The sequence below is a fragment of the Peromyscus maniculatus genome, chromosome 5 (assembly GCF_049852395.1).
Source record: "Peromyscus maniculatus bairdii isolate BWxNUB_F1_BW_parent chromosome 5, HU_Pman_BW_mat_3.1, whole genome shotgun sequence".
In the NCBI taxonomy this organism is placed as follows: Eukaryota; Metazoa; Chordata; class Mammalia; order Rodentia; family Cricetidae; genus Peromyscus; species Peromyscus maniculatus.
The window spans coordinates 86,429,891-86,449,366 of NC_134856.1; the positions used below are offsets into that span (position 1 = coordinate 86,429,891).

General features: G+C 42.0%; 1 protein-coding gene across 6 annotated transcripts in view; it reads left to right on the forward strand.

Moving 5' to 3' along the window:
* Positions 1 to 19,476, forward strand: part of Sfmbt2 (Scm like with four mbt domains 2) — a 187,508-nt gene that overhangs the window by 129,013 nt on the left and 39,019 nt on the right. For 4 of the 6 annotated variants that reach the window (XM_076572819.1, XM_076572820.1, XM_076572821.1 and 1 more), the window contains 5 exons: positions 3,148 to 3,274; positions 10,916 to 11,029; positions 12,815 to 12,857; positions 14,644 to 14,714; positions 17,320 to 17,462. In XM_076572819.1, the coding sequence (XP_076428934.1) occupies positions 3,148 to 3,274; positions 10,916 to 11,029; positions 12,815 to 12,857; positions 14,644 to 14,714; positions 17,320 to 17,462 (498 nt within the window). Of the gene's footprint in view, positions 1 to 3,147; positions 3,275 to 10,915; positions 11,030 to 12,814; positions 12,858 to 14,643; positions 14,715 to 17,319; positions 17,463 to 19,476 lie in introns of those variants that run through there. The other 2 variants (XM_076572822.1, XM_076572824.1) reach the window with 2 other exon arrangements.

The window sequence follows — 19,476 nt, forward strand, 5'->3', positions numbered from 1 at the left end:
GGGTCTGACAGCCCACTGTGGACAGTGTCTTTCCCTGGGTATGACAGCCCACTGTGGACAGTGTTGTTCACTGGGTATGATAGCCCACTGTGGACAGTGTCGTTCACTGGGTTTGGCAGCCTACTGTGGACAGTGTCATTCACTGGGTATGATAGCCCACTGTGGACAGAGTCGTTCACTGGGTTTGGCAGCCCACTGTGGACAGTGTCATTCTCAGGGTTTGGGTCCTGGACTGAGCAGAGAAAGTAAGCAGAGTAATAAACACTCATGTGTTTGTTCCCTTTGCTCTAACTGTGGACATAATGTAACCAGCTGTTTCAAGCTGTTGCTGCCTTTACTTCCCAGATATGATAGGCCATGTGCTGGAATTGAGTTAAAACAAATGCTTTCTCTCCTAGTCACTTTTTTGCCAGGATGTTTTGTCACAGCCACATAAACCAAACAAAGACAACTAGGTGTAAATGGAGGTGGAGTTTTCTGTCCCCAATGCCTGTTCCCAAATATCCAGCAGCACCTTCCCAAATCACCACACGGAGATTCTATTAATTATAAATCCTTGGTCAATAGCTCAGGCTTTTTATTAATTAGCTCTTACATTTAAATCAACCCATTTCTATTCATCTATGTATTGCCACACGGCCATGGCTTTACTGGTCCTCTGACATCTTACTACTTGGGCAGCAGACTCGCATTTCCGCCTGTCTTCATCCAAGTCCTCAGTTTGATTGTTCCGCCTAACCTTGTCCTGCCTTCCCATAGGCCAAACAGCTTTATTATTAACCAATGAGAGGAATACGTATTCACAGCATACTGAAGGGTCATCCCACAGCAACTAGGTAACTATTAGAAAGGCTGAATTTGGGAACACAGCCATGCCAATGCTCCTGGGGAGTTATAGCCACTAGGACACTTGTGGGAATGCAGAAGTGAGGAGACCACTTTGCAAACCAAATACCATAAAAGGTTTAACGCCTGTTTTTTATATCACCCCACAATTCTGTTTCTAGAGAAGTGTAAATTTATTGTGAAGGGTTGAACTTCGTCTACCCCATTCATATCATCATATCTGAAACCCTCAAAATGTGATGATGTTTGGAGTGACGATGTCTAAAGAAATAACTATGATAAGATGAAGTCCTAATCCTGTGTGACCTGTGTTCTTATTGAGAGAGTAAGTCAGGACCCAAATACACATAGAGAGATGACCATGGGAGAACACAGCCATCTGTAAGTCACAGAAGGAGACCTCAGCTGGAGCCAACCGGGTGAAAGATTGATGTTGCAGTCTCAGCTTCTAGGACTTTGAGATAACTAATTTGGTTGTTTAAGCCACTTAGTCTGTGGCATTTTGTTAAGGTAACCTGAATGGTTTCATGTACTTCTTCTGACCATACAAAAATGTGTATGTGCCTGCAGGGTTGTAGCAGCTTCATTTCCAATAACTAAGTTTTGAAAATGGTTCAATGTCCCTTAACCAACAAATGGATTGATAAATTGTAACATGTATACATTAACTACTCAGCCATAACATAGAACAAACTATGCATGATCCTTGCAGGAATGATCCTCAAATGCATTTTACCAAGCGTGCTGGTTTCATTTCTGTTGCTTCAATGAAATATTTTGACCAAAGCTACTTAGGAGAAAGATGCCAGCTTATAGTCCATGGGACCAGAGAAGACAAGGCAGGGGCTTGAAGCTGGTCACTTAACATGTACAGCACCAAGAAAAACAACCCCCTCCCCATGTTTTTATGTGTTGCCCTTGTCTACGGTTTATGACCCAGCCCGCGAAATGTTGCCATTCACATTTAGAATAGGTCTTCCCTCTCAACCAACAATCAAGACAGTTCCTCACTCACCCTACACGCTCTCAGGCCAACATGATCTGAGTTATTTCTCACGAAGACTCTCTTCCCAGTTCATTCTAGGCTGTGGCAATTTGACTTTTAAAATTAACCATCAACTAAGTGAAGGAAGACAGACTCAAAAGGTTTCATAGAATGTGACTCTATGTATGTGATAATATAAAATAAATACATGCAATTACAGAAACAAAAGCCTGATTCATGATGGCCACTAGGAACTTGGCGTCAAGGACTGGGTACACAGGGCTAGTGCGAGGTTGTTCGGAGGAGGTGGTGAGAGGGCTGTTTTGCACCATGACTGTAGTTGTGGGCGAATATGGTTGTGTGCATTTGTCCAAAAGCTTTATCTTTGTAGATCAACCAGAACACCCTAAGCAGTGAATTTTACTATATGTATTTCGTGTGTGTGTGTGTGTGTGTGTGTGTGTGTGTGTGTGTGTGTGTGTGTGTGTGTACAGGTCTGTGGACAATGTCAGGTGTCATTCCTCAGCTATGGTCCACATTTTTTTGATATAAAGCCTCTGTTGGCCTGAAGCTCTCCAAGGGGGCCAGGCTGGCTGGCTAGCTGCCCCAGGGATCTGTCTGTCTCCTTCCCCAGAGCTGGGATTGCAAGTAAGGGCCACCACACCTTGCATTTTTTTAAACATAGGTTCTGGGGGTTGAACTTGGGTCCTCTTGCTCACATGACAAGTACCTTACTGACTGAGCTATCTGTCTGTATCTCCCAGCCCCTACTACATATACATAAAAAATTTAAAGTTAATTAGAAAAGTAAAGACAAATAAAAGTAATAAGAAAATAAAGACGATTTCAGATAAATGAAAACTAAGGAATTTGTCACCAACAGGCCTGTGCTATAAGCTAAAGGGCATTCTTTAAATGTCCTTTAAAAGAAAATGATACCAGATGGATACTCCATCTGCCTTGTAAAACACCCTAGGTATGATTTTAGCAAGGAATGTAGAAGAGTAGAAAAATGATGTGTTTTAGAAAGCTCATAGAATTGAAGTTCAAACTATTCGAGAAAGAATGTGTCCATAGCCTCATTCATTTTAGCAAGATGTCTCAGGTGTCCAGTGTGTGTGTGCTAAGCACAGTTCTGATCCTGACCTATGCTATGCAATAAAGAATGCATGACCCTTCGCTCATGGGGAAAGCAAGCCTGTCTGTCTCAGCAGTAAGATGCAATTGTGGCTACTGTCTTCACTGGCCAGTTCTGTAGTCCCTCACTATTCTCCTCTGAGAGCCGCTGGCTCAGGCCTGCTTTCTTTTTCTTTCAGGCAGCATTCAATCGGGGCTTTTCAAAGAACATGAAGCTGGAAGCTGTGAACCCCAGGAATCCAGCAGAGCTGTGTGTGGCCTCTGTGGTCAGTGTGAAGGGGCGGTTGTTATGGCTCCACCTAGAAGGTAGGTACAATAAGCTGCTGTCTAGGAGTACTTGGGGGTCCTCTCCAGAGGATGGGGTACAGGAAGATTCAGCACTCTCATAAATGCCCCTCTTGTTACCCTCTGTTTAAACAGATCTTAAATTATTCAGTGTTCTTAAATAAGTGAAACTAATCAAATACAAATTCATTCCGAGGCGCTCATCTTAACTAATAATTTCATGAAATGAGATGCTGGCGAGATAATTATGTTTGGAACACACTGGTCTTTTTACATCTATGATTATAAAAGCTAATGTTGCAATTAAATTAATATGAGTCACTAAAAATGGTATTTGAGGTCTTGGTCATTATGAGAATAAAATGATATATTTGCATTTTAATGTGGGCAATACCCTTCATTTTGTTTTCTTTTGTAGATGTTTAATTTTTCCTCAAAATACTAACTGATGGTTTCTCTCTCCAAATACACTTAAGCTTTTTTCTTCAATGATGTTGAAACTGTTCTTTACAGATAGTTTATTTTAGAATATGCAGAAAATTCGCAGTGTAATATATTTTGTGAATAGAACTTTTGAGATTTAGGTACAACATTGTGTCTTCCATGCATTGCATTTTAAATTAGAAATAATTAGAGTGGATTTAATCTCTAAGGATTTCCAATCTTTTCATAACATAATGACAGAACTCAGATGTTTGATGCATATGCAACACAATAAGAACAGATAAGATTATAAGAGACTTCTAGGTCTCCTGGTATATGCATTGTAGCTAGAGTTTTCCTGCCTTGCCAACAGTCAGGACAAATCTTTGTCACCCACCAGTCCCACAGCCACTCAGACTCAACGAAGTAAACACAGAGACTTATATTACTTACAAACTGTATGGCCGTGGCAGGCTTCTTGCTAACTGTTCTTATAGCTTAAATTAATCCATTTCCATATCTATACCTTGCCACGTGGCTCGTGGCTTACTGGCGTCTTCACATGCTGCTTGTCATGGTGGCGGCTGGCAGTGACTCTCTCCACCTTACTGTTCTTTCTTTTCTCCTCTCTGTTAGTCCTGCCTATACTTCCTGCCTAGCCACTGGCCAATCAGTGTTTTATTTATTGACCAATCAGAGCAATTTGACCATCTCACAGCAATGCATCATTTATATCTTATGACATGTTCCTGTCACTATTTGTCTTAGTTGCTTTTCTATTTTGATACAACCCCATGACCAAGGCAACTTACACAAAGGAAGCATTTAATTGAGCTTATGACTTCAGAGGGTTAGAGTCCATGATGGTGGAGCAAAGGCTGCATCACGACCTGCTGAGAGTTCACATCTTGACCTGCATTCGCGAGGAAACAGTGGCAATGGCAAGAGTCTTCTGAAACCTCAAAGCTTGCTCCCCGTGCCACACCTCTAACAAGGCCACACCTCCTAATCCTTCCCAAATAATTCCAGGAGCTGGGGTTCATTAGGGACATTCTAATTCAAACCAATACACTATTGGGAAAGAAGGTGTGGAAAAAAGGGCTAGACTTGGTACTAATATCATGTGATCCTTATTTCCTGTGGAAGCAAGTCTGAAAATCGCATACCAAGTTCTCAGGTTAGTTTATAGCCTCATAAACACTACAGTTAAATAGATTGTAAGATATGAAGCAGTCATCTTAGATGTCATTGTGTCATTGTTTTCCAGATCGTAATGTAAACATTGCTGTAGTTTAGGTGCCCAAATCCATCTGAATTAAGTGGAATTCTGAGAATGGGTTTCGCTTTGTGGATTCCTAGTGAATGGTTTCTGCTTGGAAGCAATCGAAGTCATGGGCAAAATGGTGATACTTACAGTTACAGAGGGGACACCTTTGATTTTTGTTGCTACTTGTAGACTTAGATCAGTTGATGTTGGAGCCACAAGATCACTCCTGTGGCTTCTCATCACTCATGTATCTTCTATGTGTGCTGAGCCACACTAACGAGACTCTGCATTAACTGCGAGACAGAAATGGTGATGTTAGAAGCCGGTGTTTCCTCTTTATTATTTAGCACATTATGGTTGAGATTCCGTGGCAGTCATTATTTATTTAGCAGTTTCTCCTTTTAGTATACTTTGCAGCTGTTAATTACCTAACACAAACAGCGGTAAGAGTGTCCTGATTTTTATAGCTGGAGAAACCAGCTAAGCCATTAGGATCTGCCTGGGAGTCATTTTCATTGCTCTTGACATTTTCTGTTGCTTAATTCACTAGACGCTGCAGCTTCCTGCTTCTTAAGAGAGCGATGTGCAACATTTAATGCATGCTTAACATTTTTGACCATACTTTTGTTGTTGTTGTTCTGATCTCCTCAAGATACAAATTTTGGGTTTTACTGGAAAAAGAAAATCTACCCAAAACAAAAAAATAACCCCACCTCACGTGCATTCTTATTTTTTTTTTTACAGTGCTCTGTGTATTGAAAACTAGGAAGCAAAAATTTGAAAAAAGAGTATCCATTTTCCAGACCTAATTTATATTTTAAAAAAGTGCTTGTAAGCAACTGGTTGAATATTTTCTAATGACTGTTGAACAGTATATGGCATTAATAGTCAAAATCATGCACCTGTTTCTTAACTTAAAAGATATTTGCTGTGACAGTGTGAGAACCTAAGTTTGGATGCTGAGTACCCATGTAAAGAGCTTGATGCTGAGTGCTCATGTAAACAGCTGATGCAGAGTGCCCCTGTTATCTTAGGACTGGGAAGGCAAAGGGAGGTATATCCCAGGGACACTCTGGTCAGCCAGTCCAGATGTGTTGATGAGCTCCAGGTTCACTGGAGAGACCCTGTCTCAAAGTCAGATGGCCAACACTGTCCTTTGGCCTCTATATGTGTGTGAGTGTGCTAAGGTGTACACACACATACACACATGCACACACACACATCATACATTAAATTCCAGACCATCTTCTTGGTTTCGCATGAATTTGGTTTTTATTTTGTTTTGTTGGGACTTTGACCTTAGAGGTTCTTTTACCTTCTAAAAGTGTCAGCACGGTGGCACCGATTTCTCTTCACTTTACAATTTTATCTATACATAGCATCCCTGTCCTTGGTCCTGGGGATAAAATGTTAGAGCTTCATTATGGTCACTTTGTGGCTATTAAATTACTTTATAGGGTAATCATTATTCTGATTACAGGCCATTTATTTGACACTTTAAATTTATAAAAGTCTTTACAACAATGTTATTAGTTATTTTAATGCATTAAATCAGTTTGAAGTCTTTTCAGTGCATGGCTGATTGACCACTTTTAGGTAATTAAAATGATCATTTCTAGTTAATATTTGACTCCTTAAGAAGCCAGATCATTCTTTAAGTATCTTTAGAAGGTCTTTTGTTAGAAAGAAATCAATGAATAAAGTATATGAGATTAATGTAATATTTTTAGTTCACACTGGAAAAAGATTCTAATTCTCACACACCACTGACTGGAAGGGAGACATATTGTACCAGGGATTAGTGTCTTGGGATGGACCTGTACTGCTTTCTCTCTTCTCGTTATTCTAGTGTAGGTAATCCGATCTAAAGCTATGAACACTGTTCCTAGACAGCGCCATACTTTCAGTTTTGACAGCTCCAGTACTGCAGCCGTGAGCTGGACTACATGCTTGTCAGTCGGTCGTCTCACAAACTAGGGAACCTTACCCCAGGTCACTTTCTTGTGCAGCAGATGTAGCCTGGCGGTTTACGTGTTTTCATGGTTCTTTTGTCCTTCAGTGGGGTCAGAGCATTGTGTGGCCTTCTTTGGCCTCTTTTGTGGCACCACTTTCTCAGAATCCTTTCTTTTGGATACATTATGAGGTATAAGATGCCAGTCCCTTATCCAAAGTGCTTGAGAGCAAGTCTTTAGGATTTTTGAATATTTGCTTGTATGTGGGATCCACATCGAAATGTGAAATCACATCCTCCCTCTCTCTCTCTCTCTCTCTCTCTCTCTCTCTCTCTCTCTCTCTCTCAGAGACAAGTTGGGAGAAGGAGAGATGGAGGGAGGGGTCTGAAAGTAACTTTATGAATATTTTTAAGAGACTGTACAAAATAACCAAATTTCATACTGGATTGCTTTCTTTATAAAGTGTCATAATGGCACTCTGAAATGTAAAATTTGGTATCCTTTTGCATCTGGGAGTGTGTGGATTAAGCATTGTCTACCCGTTTATCTGTGTGTAGAACTTTATTGCACATTTCATGGGAGACCCAATGGTACTCAGCTCAAATTCCCAGTGTTTAATACATTGATTGCTCAAGAAACTTCAGAGTTGTTTAAAATTTAGAAATTTTAGTTGTAAAAGGTATTGTGCCTTTGAAAAATTGTGGTAAAATAAATACATGTAAAGTTTACTCTTTTGACTAAACTTTTTGAAGTGCCTGGGCATGTGGTATTAAATTAATGAACATCATTGCGCAACACCATCAGCATCCATTTGCAGAACTTTCTTATCTTCAGATGGAAACTTGGTACCCATTGCCCTAAACTCCCACAGATTTCACTCCATCTTTAGCCGCTGCTGTTCTGTCTCTGTGAACTTCCTATAACCCCCATGGAGGTAGTCCTGCAGTACTTGTCTGAAAATAGTTTTGTGCAAGATTTACTACTAATACTAATACTTTTATGCCTATATCTTATTCTATAATGATTTGCTTTGTCCTTTATTTGCCTGCATGTGTGTAGCAGTGTGCATGTACATATGTTCATATGTATGTAGGTGCACATGCATAGGTGTGTGCACATGCATATGTGTGTATGCACTTGCATGTAGAGGCCAGAAATTGGTGTTAATTTATTTGCCTTCCACCTTACATATTCTCTCATTTGAACCCAGAGCTTGCTGATTCAGGTAGTATAGTTAGCCAGCTTCCTCGGGGGTTCCTGTGTCTCCTCTGCCAATGGGTCTGGATTACAGACAGACCACCCAGCCCAGCTAGAATTTATTCGAGTGGTGGCGAGCCAGACTTGTGCCGGTGTGGCAAGCACTTGGCCGAGTCATTCATCTCCTCAGCCCCATCTCATCTCTTTATTCTTCACAGACCTGGCCACTTCATTGGCAAGATTATTAAGATGTGAGAAGCTCATGGGTTATTCGGAGTTAAAACATCGCAGTCAGAATAGCACTCTCTTCCTGAATAGACGTGGTGCTTCTGTTTCTCACCCTTGCAGCTCATTTTCTTGCATGAGCTCATTAGTCGTCAGTCTGACTGTGACGCAAGCAGCTCCAGCCTGGCCGGTGCTGAGGGTTGCTGATGTAGGGACGTCCACAGTTCCAGCTGAGGTAGCAACTTTCCTGCACAAATCTGTTCCTTCAAGGATCCTAGTCTCTCTCCATTAGAAAGAGGAAGTACCCTCGAACACGCTAATGTCATTGTTAGTGTTATAAGCTATTCTGTGTGACCCTGTTCCCACCTCTCCACCGCACCCAGCACAGTGTCTATTCACAACCTCTTGTGCACTTTGCTCCCTCGATGCTGCTGAACAAACAGGAAGAATAAATACAGTTTGTTACAGAAACCAATAGCAGTTTCAGGGGCCGCCATCTCTTAAGAACTTCTTTTCTTTTTGACTGTGCTGGAGATTGTGGAAGCCGTGTGTAAAAGAGAACATCCACAAAGGTACAGAACCCACAAAGTATCTCACTGATGGTCTCTTCTCAGGGGATACCACCGTTAGTATTTCACATTTACCCTCAGGTTTATTTCATGCATACATAATTAGACATGTCTTCACCCCTTGAAAACAGCGTTATGTGCCTTACACTCACAGGCTCAGCCTGTCTTTTCTCACTCCACGACACATCTTGGAGATCATTACATTAAATATTTAAATAGCCGCAGATTGTTCCATCACTTGAATACACCCTACCTTATTTCAACACTTTCCCGTGGAGGGGCTGTCTGCTTCCTAATGGGTTTTGAGATGGACTTCCACCCAAGTGTGAGAGTGAAAGTGATGCTGAGGAGATGCAGCCGAGACAAAGGCAGAGCTCAGCTGTGGTCTCGTCTAGAAGGATGTTTTCTTTTCTTTTCATAACTATTTTTGTTCCTTCAAGAATTCCATGCAGTGTGTTGTGCTTACATACGAAGTGACAGGTAATGCCTCGAGTCTTGGATGAAGCCTCTGGGCTTGCTTCTGTAATCCCAGCAGTGCTGGAGTGAGCAAGCGAGCAAGAGTCCTGGACACATGCATCATTTCGTAAAGCTGTTGGGTCTCCAGGCTTGGAAATAATAAGCTTGCCCTCAAAAGGTTATCTGGAATCTGGCCAGATGTATCTACACTTCTGTGATAAACACAGCAATTGATAAGGCTGATAAAAGTAAATAAGCAATTGCTACTCACCATCCAGAATGGCGTTTGAAAGATGGGGGTCAGGAAAAATTTTCGTGGGTGATACCCACATTGCTTACTTGAGCATGTGTTTGTTCTCTCTCTCTCTCTCTCTCTCTCTCTCTCTCTCTCTCCTCTCTCTCTCTCTCTCTCTCTCTCTCTCTCTTCCTCCCTTCCTCCCTCCCTCCCTCCCTCTCCCTCCCTCTTACTGTGTGTGTGTGTGTATGTCTCCCTCCCTCCCTCTCTGTTTCTCTCCCCCCCTTGCTATGGTATATATGTGTGTGACATATGCATACACTCCAGCTGCTTTCATTCATCCTATTCACAGCCTGCGTGTACCTGTACAGATGGCAGGGAGGGACTTTGGTGCCTTCCTCTGCTTTCTTTCCGTTGTATTTCCTCAAGACATGGTCTTTCACAGAATCTGGAGCTCGCCATTTTGACCAGGCTGCCTGGCCTGGTGAATAAGCTCTTAGGATTTAACCTTTGGGTGGGGAACATGAGGATGCAGAGACAGGTGGATGCCTGAGGGTCACTGGTGAGCCTACTTAGGATCTCAGGGTAAGGGACCCTATCTCAAAAACTAAGGTACAGGTGCGTGTGGCCAGTGACATTGGAGGTTGACTTCTTGGCCTCCACATGGGAGTGCACTCACACACATGCAACTGCACATACACAAACATGAATACACACATACTTATACACATACACATACATATACGAGTCACTCCAGTCAAAGCTGAGAGACAAACACATCCTCTCAGGAAATCGCCTTATCTCTAGTCTGTTCCTAAACAGTGGTTTCCCTACAGTTGTTGCTTTTGGCTGTAAAGTTTGCTTTTATTTAGTTGACAGTTACTTTTTGCTTGGTGTGGAACAAATTCTGTCATGGTGGCTTACAAGTTGTACCACATGTCTTTAATTTCGCAGCTACTCTTAGGAAAGGGGACATCTGGTCCCTTTTTGAGCATATCTGGCTCTGATCCAATTTTTCCCAGCATCCTTCTTCTCTCCTCATTTTTAGGGCAATATATATCTTTTCCCCAAACTCCTGTTTTATTTGAAATATCTCAGATTCTCACCGTTAAGTAATTTCAATATTTGTACCCATCTTAAGACTACACAATATAGAAGCCATCATCTATGCTATTATCGTTTTTTAAAACATTTGCAGGAATGCATTTCTGAGTCTTAGGGATGCTTTTGTGTGTGTGTGTGTGTGTGTGTGTGTGTGTGTGTGTGTGTGTGTGTGTGTGTGTGTGTTTCCTTCTATTAATTTTTGGTACCCATTATGTTGGTTTCTTCTCCACACAGGTCTGCAACCTCCAATCCCAGAGGTCATTGTGGACATGGATTCCATGGATATATTCCCCGTGGGCTGGTGTGAAGCAAATTTTTACCCTTTAACTACACCACAAAAAACAGTTTGTAAGTGTTGTCCAGTGGGATGGGATGATCGAACACATAGTGTCCACAATCTTGGTGAATAAATGGGGGAGTTGGTACAGGAGGTTGTGAAAATAAAGGTCCTAGATGTCCTAAGGAGTGCCTATGTTATTATTATCTCAATTATTCTTTAAGTGGTGATATCAAACAGACATTTGGACATATTTTATAGGCGACAATTAAAGGAGGCCACGTAATTCATTGTTTTGACTTGGGAAAGCAGAGATTAAACATCATATTTTTAATTTTCTTTTCCCCCAGTTTTTGAGAAAGGGTCTCACTATGTTCCCCAGGTTATTTTTTACTTTGTGTGTATGTATGTGTTTATGTGTGGATATATGTACATGTGAGTGACCATCTCTCCAGTTCCTCTGTTAATATTTATTTCTAACAAATGATTATCACCTTTATAAAAAGGTAGGCCTTAGCATGATTTATATACACTTTTGTTGTTAATCAGTCTTGATTCAGATAATTCCGCATTTTCTAACATCAGCATTTTTTTCTAAGACAAGGTCTCACTATGTAGCTTTGGCTGTCCCGGAACTCATTACATAGACCAGGCTGGCCTCGAACTCACAGAGATCCGCCTGCCTCTGCCTCCCGAGTGCTGGGATTAAAGGCATGCGCCACCATGCCAGTCATAGCATTTGTTAACGATAATCAGATTTCTGCAACTGTTGGAGTTTGGTGGGATAAGAGTTCGTTTGCCTCCTGTGCAGCACAGTGTGTGCGTGAGGAATGAACGCAAATATTGGAGTTGGAGAAAGGGCTGGGTCCGGTTCCCAGCACCACATCAGGCGGCTCAAAACCACCGGAACCTCCAGTTCCGAGGGATCTGGCACCCTTGGCTGGACTCACATACACATAACCCCACATAGACACACTTGCATAATTATAAACGAAAACAGTCTTCAAAGAAATAGTGACAGAGTGTGTTCTCCTCTCCCCAGATCGTTATTTGCTGGTTTATTTGAATATTTGACCATGCACATTGCGAACTGCCTGTTCCCCTCCCACTAATTCAGCGTTTTCTTTTCACTGAGGTTGACTTGGGGCTATATTATTTTGGAAGTATTCTTTACCTTATCACAATTTCTGTCGAGCTTGCAACAATTTATCTTAATGTGTGTTTATGTGCAGTGCAGTATGTGTTCTCCTTATCGTCCTTATTAAAAGTGACCTTTAACATTAAATAGTCAGTGCAGTGATAAGATTAAATGTACTTACAAAATTTTCATACTTGATAAAACCATATCTCTTCTATGCTAGTAGATAGTATGTAAATTTGTGGCTTGACTTCAGCAACTTTTTAGTTATAAGAATAGACACAGGACTCATCTTAATAAAAAATAATAATAATTAAGGATTTGTCCTCGAAACCTATCCTCATTATTTAGAGGCTGAAAAAGCTTAGAGAAATGATTCCTGTCCTAGTCAGAAATAATGAGGGGCTGGGGAAGCAGCTCTGTGGAGACAGTGCATACCTACATGGCCGCCTACCCAGCATGCACTGAAGCCTGAGCTCGGTCAGGCCCAGCACTGCACAAACTGGGAGTGGTGGTGCACCCAGGAAATCCTAGCACTTTGGAGGGGGGTCCTGGAGGACCAGACATTCAAGGTTGCTGGCAGCTACATATCCAGTTCTAGCCTGAATGAGGCCCTGTCTCTAAATAAATAAAACAGGGTGCACTTTTACACTAAGCTATTAAAAAAGGACTAACCTCACTAACAATGTCGTTTTCATTTTGTTTTCCTGTTTTACAGTAGAAAAGAAGAGAAAGATTGCAGTTGTACAGCCGGAAAAAAAGTATGTTTTTCTTCTTCCTTTTTTTCCCCTCCCAAATTGCGTGATTAGCTATAAAGAGCCTGTGTGATTTTCTTGGGGCGTTAGCTAACAAGCATGTCATCATCGATGGTGACAGCTTTTATTCCTTGCGCAGTTTTTATGTGCAAAATACAGAGTCCAATCTCAAAGCCTTCTACAGCCCCCATGGTTATTTCTTACTTTTTATTCCACGCTGATGGAAACTACTGTCTCTGGTACCGATTCTTGGTGGCCTCATATGACAAGTGTAGTTTATAGATGGGTGATCTGTTTTGCTGACCCTGAGCGCCTAGTGGCAAAAGACTTCAGTGTCACCCCGAACCCCCTGTGACGCAGCTGGCTGAATGTGAGAAGCTGCTTTACCCCTTGACATCTTAACATTCCCATTTAAAAACAATACTTCTGAGTTTTTTTTAAAAAAATATTAAATTTGGTTTCATGTAAAAATTGTGGGTTTTTCCATTATGGTGTGCGATTTTTGGGGAATGAATGTTTTAAGGTAAAGTGTTGTTCATGTGGGCAGGGTGTATTTGAAAAATTGGAACTTCTGGTGAGTCTTTTGTGCATTATAAGGTATTTAAAATACATCCAAATGTTCTGTCTACCTGAAGTGATTGTGTTTTCTTAAGGAACAAAAACATATGGTTATAAAGTTAACCGAAAACAGCACCTTTTCGTGTATTCAGGCTTACAAATAAATCAAAATGAAACAAATATTTGCACCAATAATTGACTGAGGATAATGGCTTTGAGGATATTTTATGTGCGATCATCACTGAATGCCATGGGTCGGGCTTGTAACTGGGCTCCAGTTTGTCTATGTAACATGAAGTAGATAGATTAACAAGAGACTCTTGATTGAGTCCTAATTTGTGGTTCATGGATTCATGATTCTCTCACCTCACATGGATTGCTGGGCCCTGTCCTCATGATTTCTGATTTAAGCTATCTGGGGTGTGGTCTGAGAGTCTGGATTTCTACAAATTCCCAGCTGATGCCAGTTCTGTGCATCAAGGAACCACACGGTCTGTTATCCACTGCTGTGGAGGATGCACCCCTCCCTATCGTAAGATATCTGTTGTGGTTTATTTGACATTTAGGTCAATTTTCAAAAACCATGATTGCTATGCAGACAGCACAGATGAGCCCTCATATGTCCCAGCTTTCCTATGTTTCTGTAAGACTGCGCGCGCATGTGCGCGCGCGCGCACACACACACACACACACACACACACACACACACACACACACACACACACACGGATTTATTTATGAACTTTTTATTTCAACTTTAACAGAACAAGCCAGAATTAAAATTTTAACAATCACCAGTCTCTAGTTTTTCCTCTTGAGTCTTTTTAGTATGGTCGTGACCCTCATAGGCACAGAGCAAGAATGCCCAAAGTCACCTCAAGGTTGTTTTCAATTAGACAATTACAGTGGGAAAGTCTGACATTAATTATATGTCAGTTGTATCTAGAATGTAATTGAAGACATTATACTAAGTTCAGAAGAAACTCATTGATCAGGGCTGGCCACTCGGGGGCACTTGCGCCCTAGACTTTTTAGGGTCATCAAATGGATTTGAAAACCAATTTTCCAAAATGACCTCCTTATTTAGTTTACTGGTGCTCCTCTTGTGTACACAGCCTACCTTACAATGACTTTTATCTTGAATTTGTAGCATAGTAATTTTAAGTGATGAAAAAATTTCACAATGCACTCCTTTCTTCTGTGCCCTGTAATAGTTGATTTTCTATATCCACAGATTGTCATCCACAGTGCCTGTTGAGAAAATACCTCATGACCTTTGCTTGTTCCCTCACATGGACACTGCAGGTAAATGGGCCCCTTGAAGGACTCGATCTCATGCCACTGTGTAGCTGTGACTGGAGACATGCGTATTGTTTCAGTCACTGCATCTCAGCTTTGAGCCTATTTTTTCTTCCTCAGTTGCTACTCACTAACAGATAAACCTTTTTAAAATTTTTATTAAGCTAAAGTTGTATTTCATCTTTACTACTGTTGGATTAAGAGCTGTAGACAGGTCCTGTAATCCTCAGGAAAAGGATTTGTTTGCTATTTGGCCATTACAAATCAGATTGGCACTCTGTGTCATGGACCACGGTGAAGAAAGGGAAAACATTGAGCATTAGTGTTGGGCATTCCTTTCTTGACATTTTATCACAGTTCCACTTGACCCTTTTGAGACATGGTCTTGCCATGAAGCCCAGGCTAGCCTTGAACTCTCAATCCTACTGAGTACGGGGATTCCAAGTATGTCACTGTCTCCGGCACCTTTGCCCCAGTGACTCTTACATCCCACTCACTGTTGATTTATTCATGGAAACCTGAGTCTGAGAAGATAATTGTGACTGATAGATTTGTTAACACACTGTTACATCTTTGTGAGATACAATTGTGAGCTGCCATTGGACCACCAAATGTGACTACAGATATGTCTGCACGAACTGGTACTTGACTTGGGGGGTTCTGTGTTCTTGACCAAACAAAATCTGCTTTGAATTCCAGGATTATGGTCTACATGGTATGATTACTCTCATTAGCTGATGTTCTTTTTGCAGTAAAGGGAACAATTTTATAAGTAGACTAGATGAACATTTAACTAAAAGTCTGGGTAATACTACCAAAAATTATAAGGAAATTCAGTTGTGAAGTTAATTATCCAGCTTGTTTTATAAAACTCAAATTTCAAAGTGCTCTTTTGGAAAACCACATCAGCTACTGTTTTATAGTCCACTGCAGTAATGTTACTCTTTTTCATACATTCAGGGTAAAATCCCTACCTATCTACTGGGTCTTAAGTTTAAGAAACCAGCCTTTCTGAACTGTTAAATTACCTTCACACAAATAGTTGTATTTCTGAAGAAATACCGCTGTTTCTGTGGCATATCTTGGGTAAGAGCTGAGTGAGGACACCAGAGAGTCGTTCTCTTAGCCCAAAAAGGGACTTCATTATGTATTTATAAACACCAACAAATTTTAATCAAGCCAGATGTGGTGTTGCACAGCTGTTATTCCAGCACTTGGGAGCCCGTAGCAGAAGAGCTCTGAGCTCTACACCAGTCTGGGCTACAGAGCTAGAGACCCAATATGCCCCGCTGAGTGTGTCAAAGGATAGGAATTCAAAAGCCATCGGTGGGGTGCATTTTCTCTCCATCATATTGGCAACGCGGAGAAGCCTGGCAATGCCTCCTAGGCCTGGGTGTGGGACATCAGCAGCTCTAACACGATGCTGTTGGGAATGTCAGCGGGTTGTCACTGTAGGGAGCAGTGTAGTCATCTTTACTAAGAGTGTGTCTACCCAGATGGATGGACAAGCCAGTGTCCCTCTTGCTCATAGGCAAGAAGTTGATTTTTGAAGACACATTCCTCAAGTCATTACTGGATGACTTAAAGAAAAGCTGAGGAACGACAAATAAACTGGTGTATCCATAAGAGCAGTGACTTATGTATAGAAGTGAAAACTGAATGTTTTGAGTTTGTTGGCAAATTTGATATAGTTTTATTGACTTGTGACTCTAGGAAACTTAAGTAAGCTAACAATATGTGATCGAAAACCATCCACTAGATGTTTTTGTAAAGACCCCAGATGCATATCACTTACTGCACACTTCCATGTGTTGAGAAGTAGTTTATTAATTTGTGTGAGAGTGATGAATAGCATCTTTCAGGGTGAGGGTTATTTCTAAGGCAGAGGTTCTCAACCTTTGGGCCACAACCCCTTTGGGGGTCAAACGACCCTTTCACAGGGGTCACATACCAGGTATCCTGCATATCAGATATTCACATTATGAATCACAACAGCAGCAAAATTACAGTTATGAAGTAGCAATGAAAATATTTTATGGTTGGGGGTCACCACATGAGGAACTGTGTTAAAGGATTGCAACATTAGGAAGATTGAGAATCCCTTTTATAAGGGAAATGAGGGGAGTTGCTGGGGTAGAACAGTGGATCTTATCTCTATGACGGTAGCTGTTCTTGGGCTCTGTAATGATTCCTGGTTAGTCATTCTTACAGTCTGCTTCTTTCTGTATCTCAGATGCTGTATAATCTACAGAAAAGTCTGTGTTGATGTAATGGGAAAAATAAGCAAAGTGTAAAAGTATCTTTAAAAAGTGTAAAAGCATCTTAAGACACTTTTACAGACCTGGCAATGTGCTGGTGTTAGGACACAGGGCACCTTTCTCAAAGGAGAAAACCACATTTCTGTGTCATACTTTGAAACTCAAGTCAAGCTGCCCAATTAGAAACATAACAGCTCTAGCTCTTGGGGAAGCAGGGACCATTCAGAGCCCTTTTCCACTCCAGATTCTCTACCAGTCAAGACGAGATCTTTGGATCCAGCACAGGTCTTGACAGCACTGTAAGTCATGGAATAGCAATCCCCAGCATCCACCCTGTCATTCTTCTCTCCCAGCAGGCACTGTCAATGGGAAGTACTGCTGTCCTCAGCTCTTCGTCAACCACAGGTGTTTCTCAGGCCCCTTCCTGAACAAAGGGAGGATTGCAGAGCTACCTCAGTCAGTGGGGCCTGGCAAGTGTGTGCTGGTGCTTAAAGAGGTAAGACATTTATCTGAACTGTTCTCACAAGAGCTTTACATTGTGTTCAGTTGCCAAAGGAGATGTCTGATCCCTTGAGTCGATTCTGTTTAGTTCACATCCAGAAAAGCACCTCTCATCTCTGGGGATGGAACACTAGAGATTCGAAGATGAAAAAGCGACATCCTTACCATAAAAGACTCACAGTCTAAACAACGTGCTCTCCCCCATGAATTAGGGGGGATATGTTGTGATGTACTTAAATCAAATGTTCTAGGAAGACAGGAGAATGAGGATGTCGAGTGAGCACTCAGGACCAAATAGTTGAAGCTTTTCAAGGAAGAAGGTACCTTGGACAGCCAAGGGACCTCATAGGCAGGAGTGAGTGGCTAATATCTTTTCTTTTCCTTCTCTGCTTTTTTAAAGACAGGGTTTCATATATTTTGGGCTGGCCTTGAACTCACTACCTATTCAATGGTGACCTAAAATTCCTTATGTCTCTCCCTCCACCACACCACCACCCAAGTTTTTATGTAGTGATGGTATCTAACCCAGGGCCTCCTGCGTTTTACCAACTGAGCTGCCAACCCAGCCCACATGGCATCTTTATGGTCCTCTCTCTCTCCACAGTGCCTGCCTGGTACCTGTACTTAGACAGTAATAACCTGCCTGGTCTCTAAGTGTGTTCACAAGTTTTGTGTTGTTGCTTGGTCCAGGCTAAGCCCCGGCTACCCAGCACCCAGAGAGTACTTCCCATTTCCTTCCTATCTGGGGAGGTGACCTACTGTAGAGGCTAACCACGAGGAAGTAAATGGACATTGGAAATCCTTCTATTGCATGTTTGTTTGTTTGAGACAGTTTTCCTGTGTAATAGCTCTGGCTGTCCTGGAACTCTACTTGTAGACCAGAATGGCATCGAACTCACAGAGATCCACCTTCCTCTGCCTCCTGAGTACTCGGATTAAAGATGTGCACCACCACTGCCTGGCATAAACCAACTTCATTTTATTAATTTTTGTGTGTGCATTGGTGGTTTGCCTGCATGTGTGAGAATGTCTAAACTGGAGTTACAGAGAGTTGTGAATTACCATGTGGGTGTGGGAATTGAACCTGGCTCAACCCAGCTCCTTTGGAAAAACAGCCAGTGCTCTTGACCACTGAGCCGTCTCTCCAGCCCCGCTTCTACTGCATCTTACTGGTCCAACTTCAGGGGGTATCTGGTGAACCCACTGGGATAATAGAATAGTTTCTGGACTCTTCTAGGAACTCTCCGCTCTCACCCTGCACATACCAGGGCTCTCTCTAAGAAAAATGGTATCACTATGACATTTTTATTGCTGCGCTGCCAGGATGAATGCTCTTTAGAGCACAATTCTGTGGCTACAGAATTTACCCACTGACCAGTTGTTTACCAGGCAGCTGCTAGGAGCCGGGTGCTATCGCTGTCTGAACCACTGGATCAGACCCAGCCCTCTTAGCCTTCTGTCTATCTGATTTTCCCATTTAGTTTTGGGGAAATTATATGATCCAAAGCTAAATAATCGTAGGTGTAGTCTAAAGAGAGGTGGGTGCACAGTTTTCTGAGAGCAGAGGGGAAGGGGGTAGGGGGACTAAGATATGTCCAGGCAACATTTGGCTTGACAGAGGTAAAGTACAAACTCAACTGTACAGTATGGGTGGGCATCTGGGGAAGATTCTGGCCAACAGGCCAGGCCTAGCTGGAGCCGAGGACATTAGGCTGTGGCTAACCAATAGGTATAAAAGGGTGTGTTATGTTTTAAGACTAAAACCCAAGAGGATTCAGGGTTGTCTGGTGCTTCACCATCAGGTAGCACCAAGGAGCTCAGAGGAAGCTGTGTGGGAGTAGCTTTCTTGGTATTCCAAGCAGTTTGAATGTGAAGCCTGGGTCGTGGGGATTTCTCAGAGTGCCAGCAGGCTGACGTGATTGGACTGTGGCTAAGGTGGCATAGTTTGTTTACCTGTATTAGTGCCCAGTATTGATTGACAGGTCAGGAACGCCAAACCTGACAGAAAT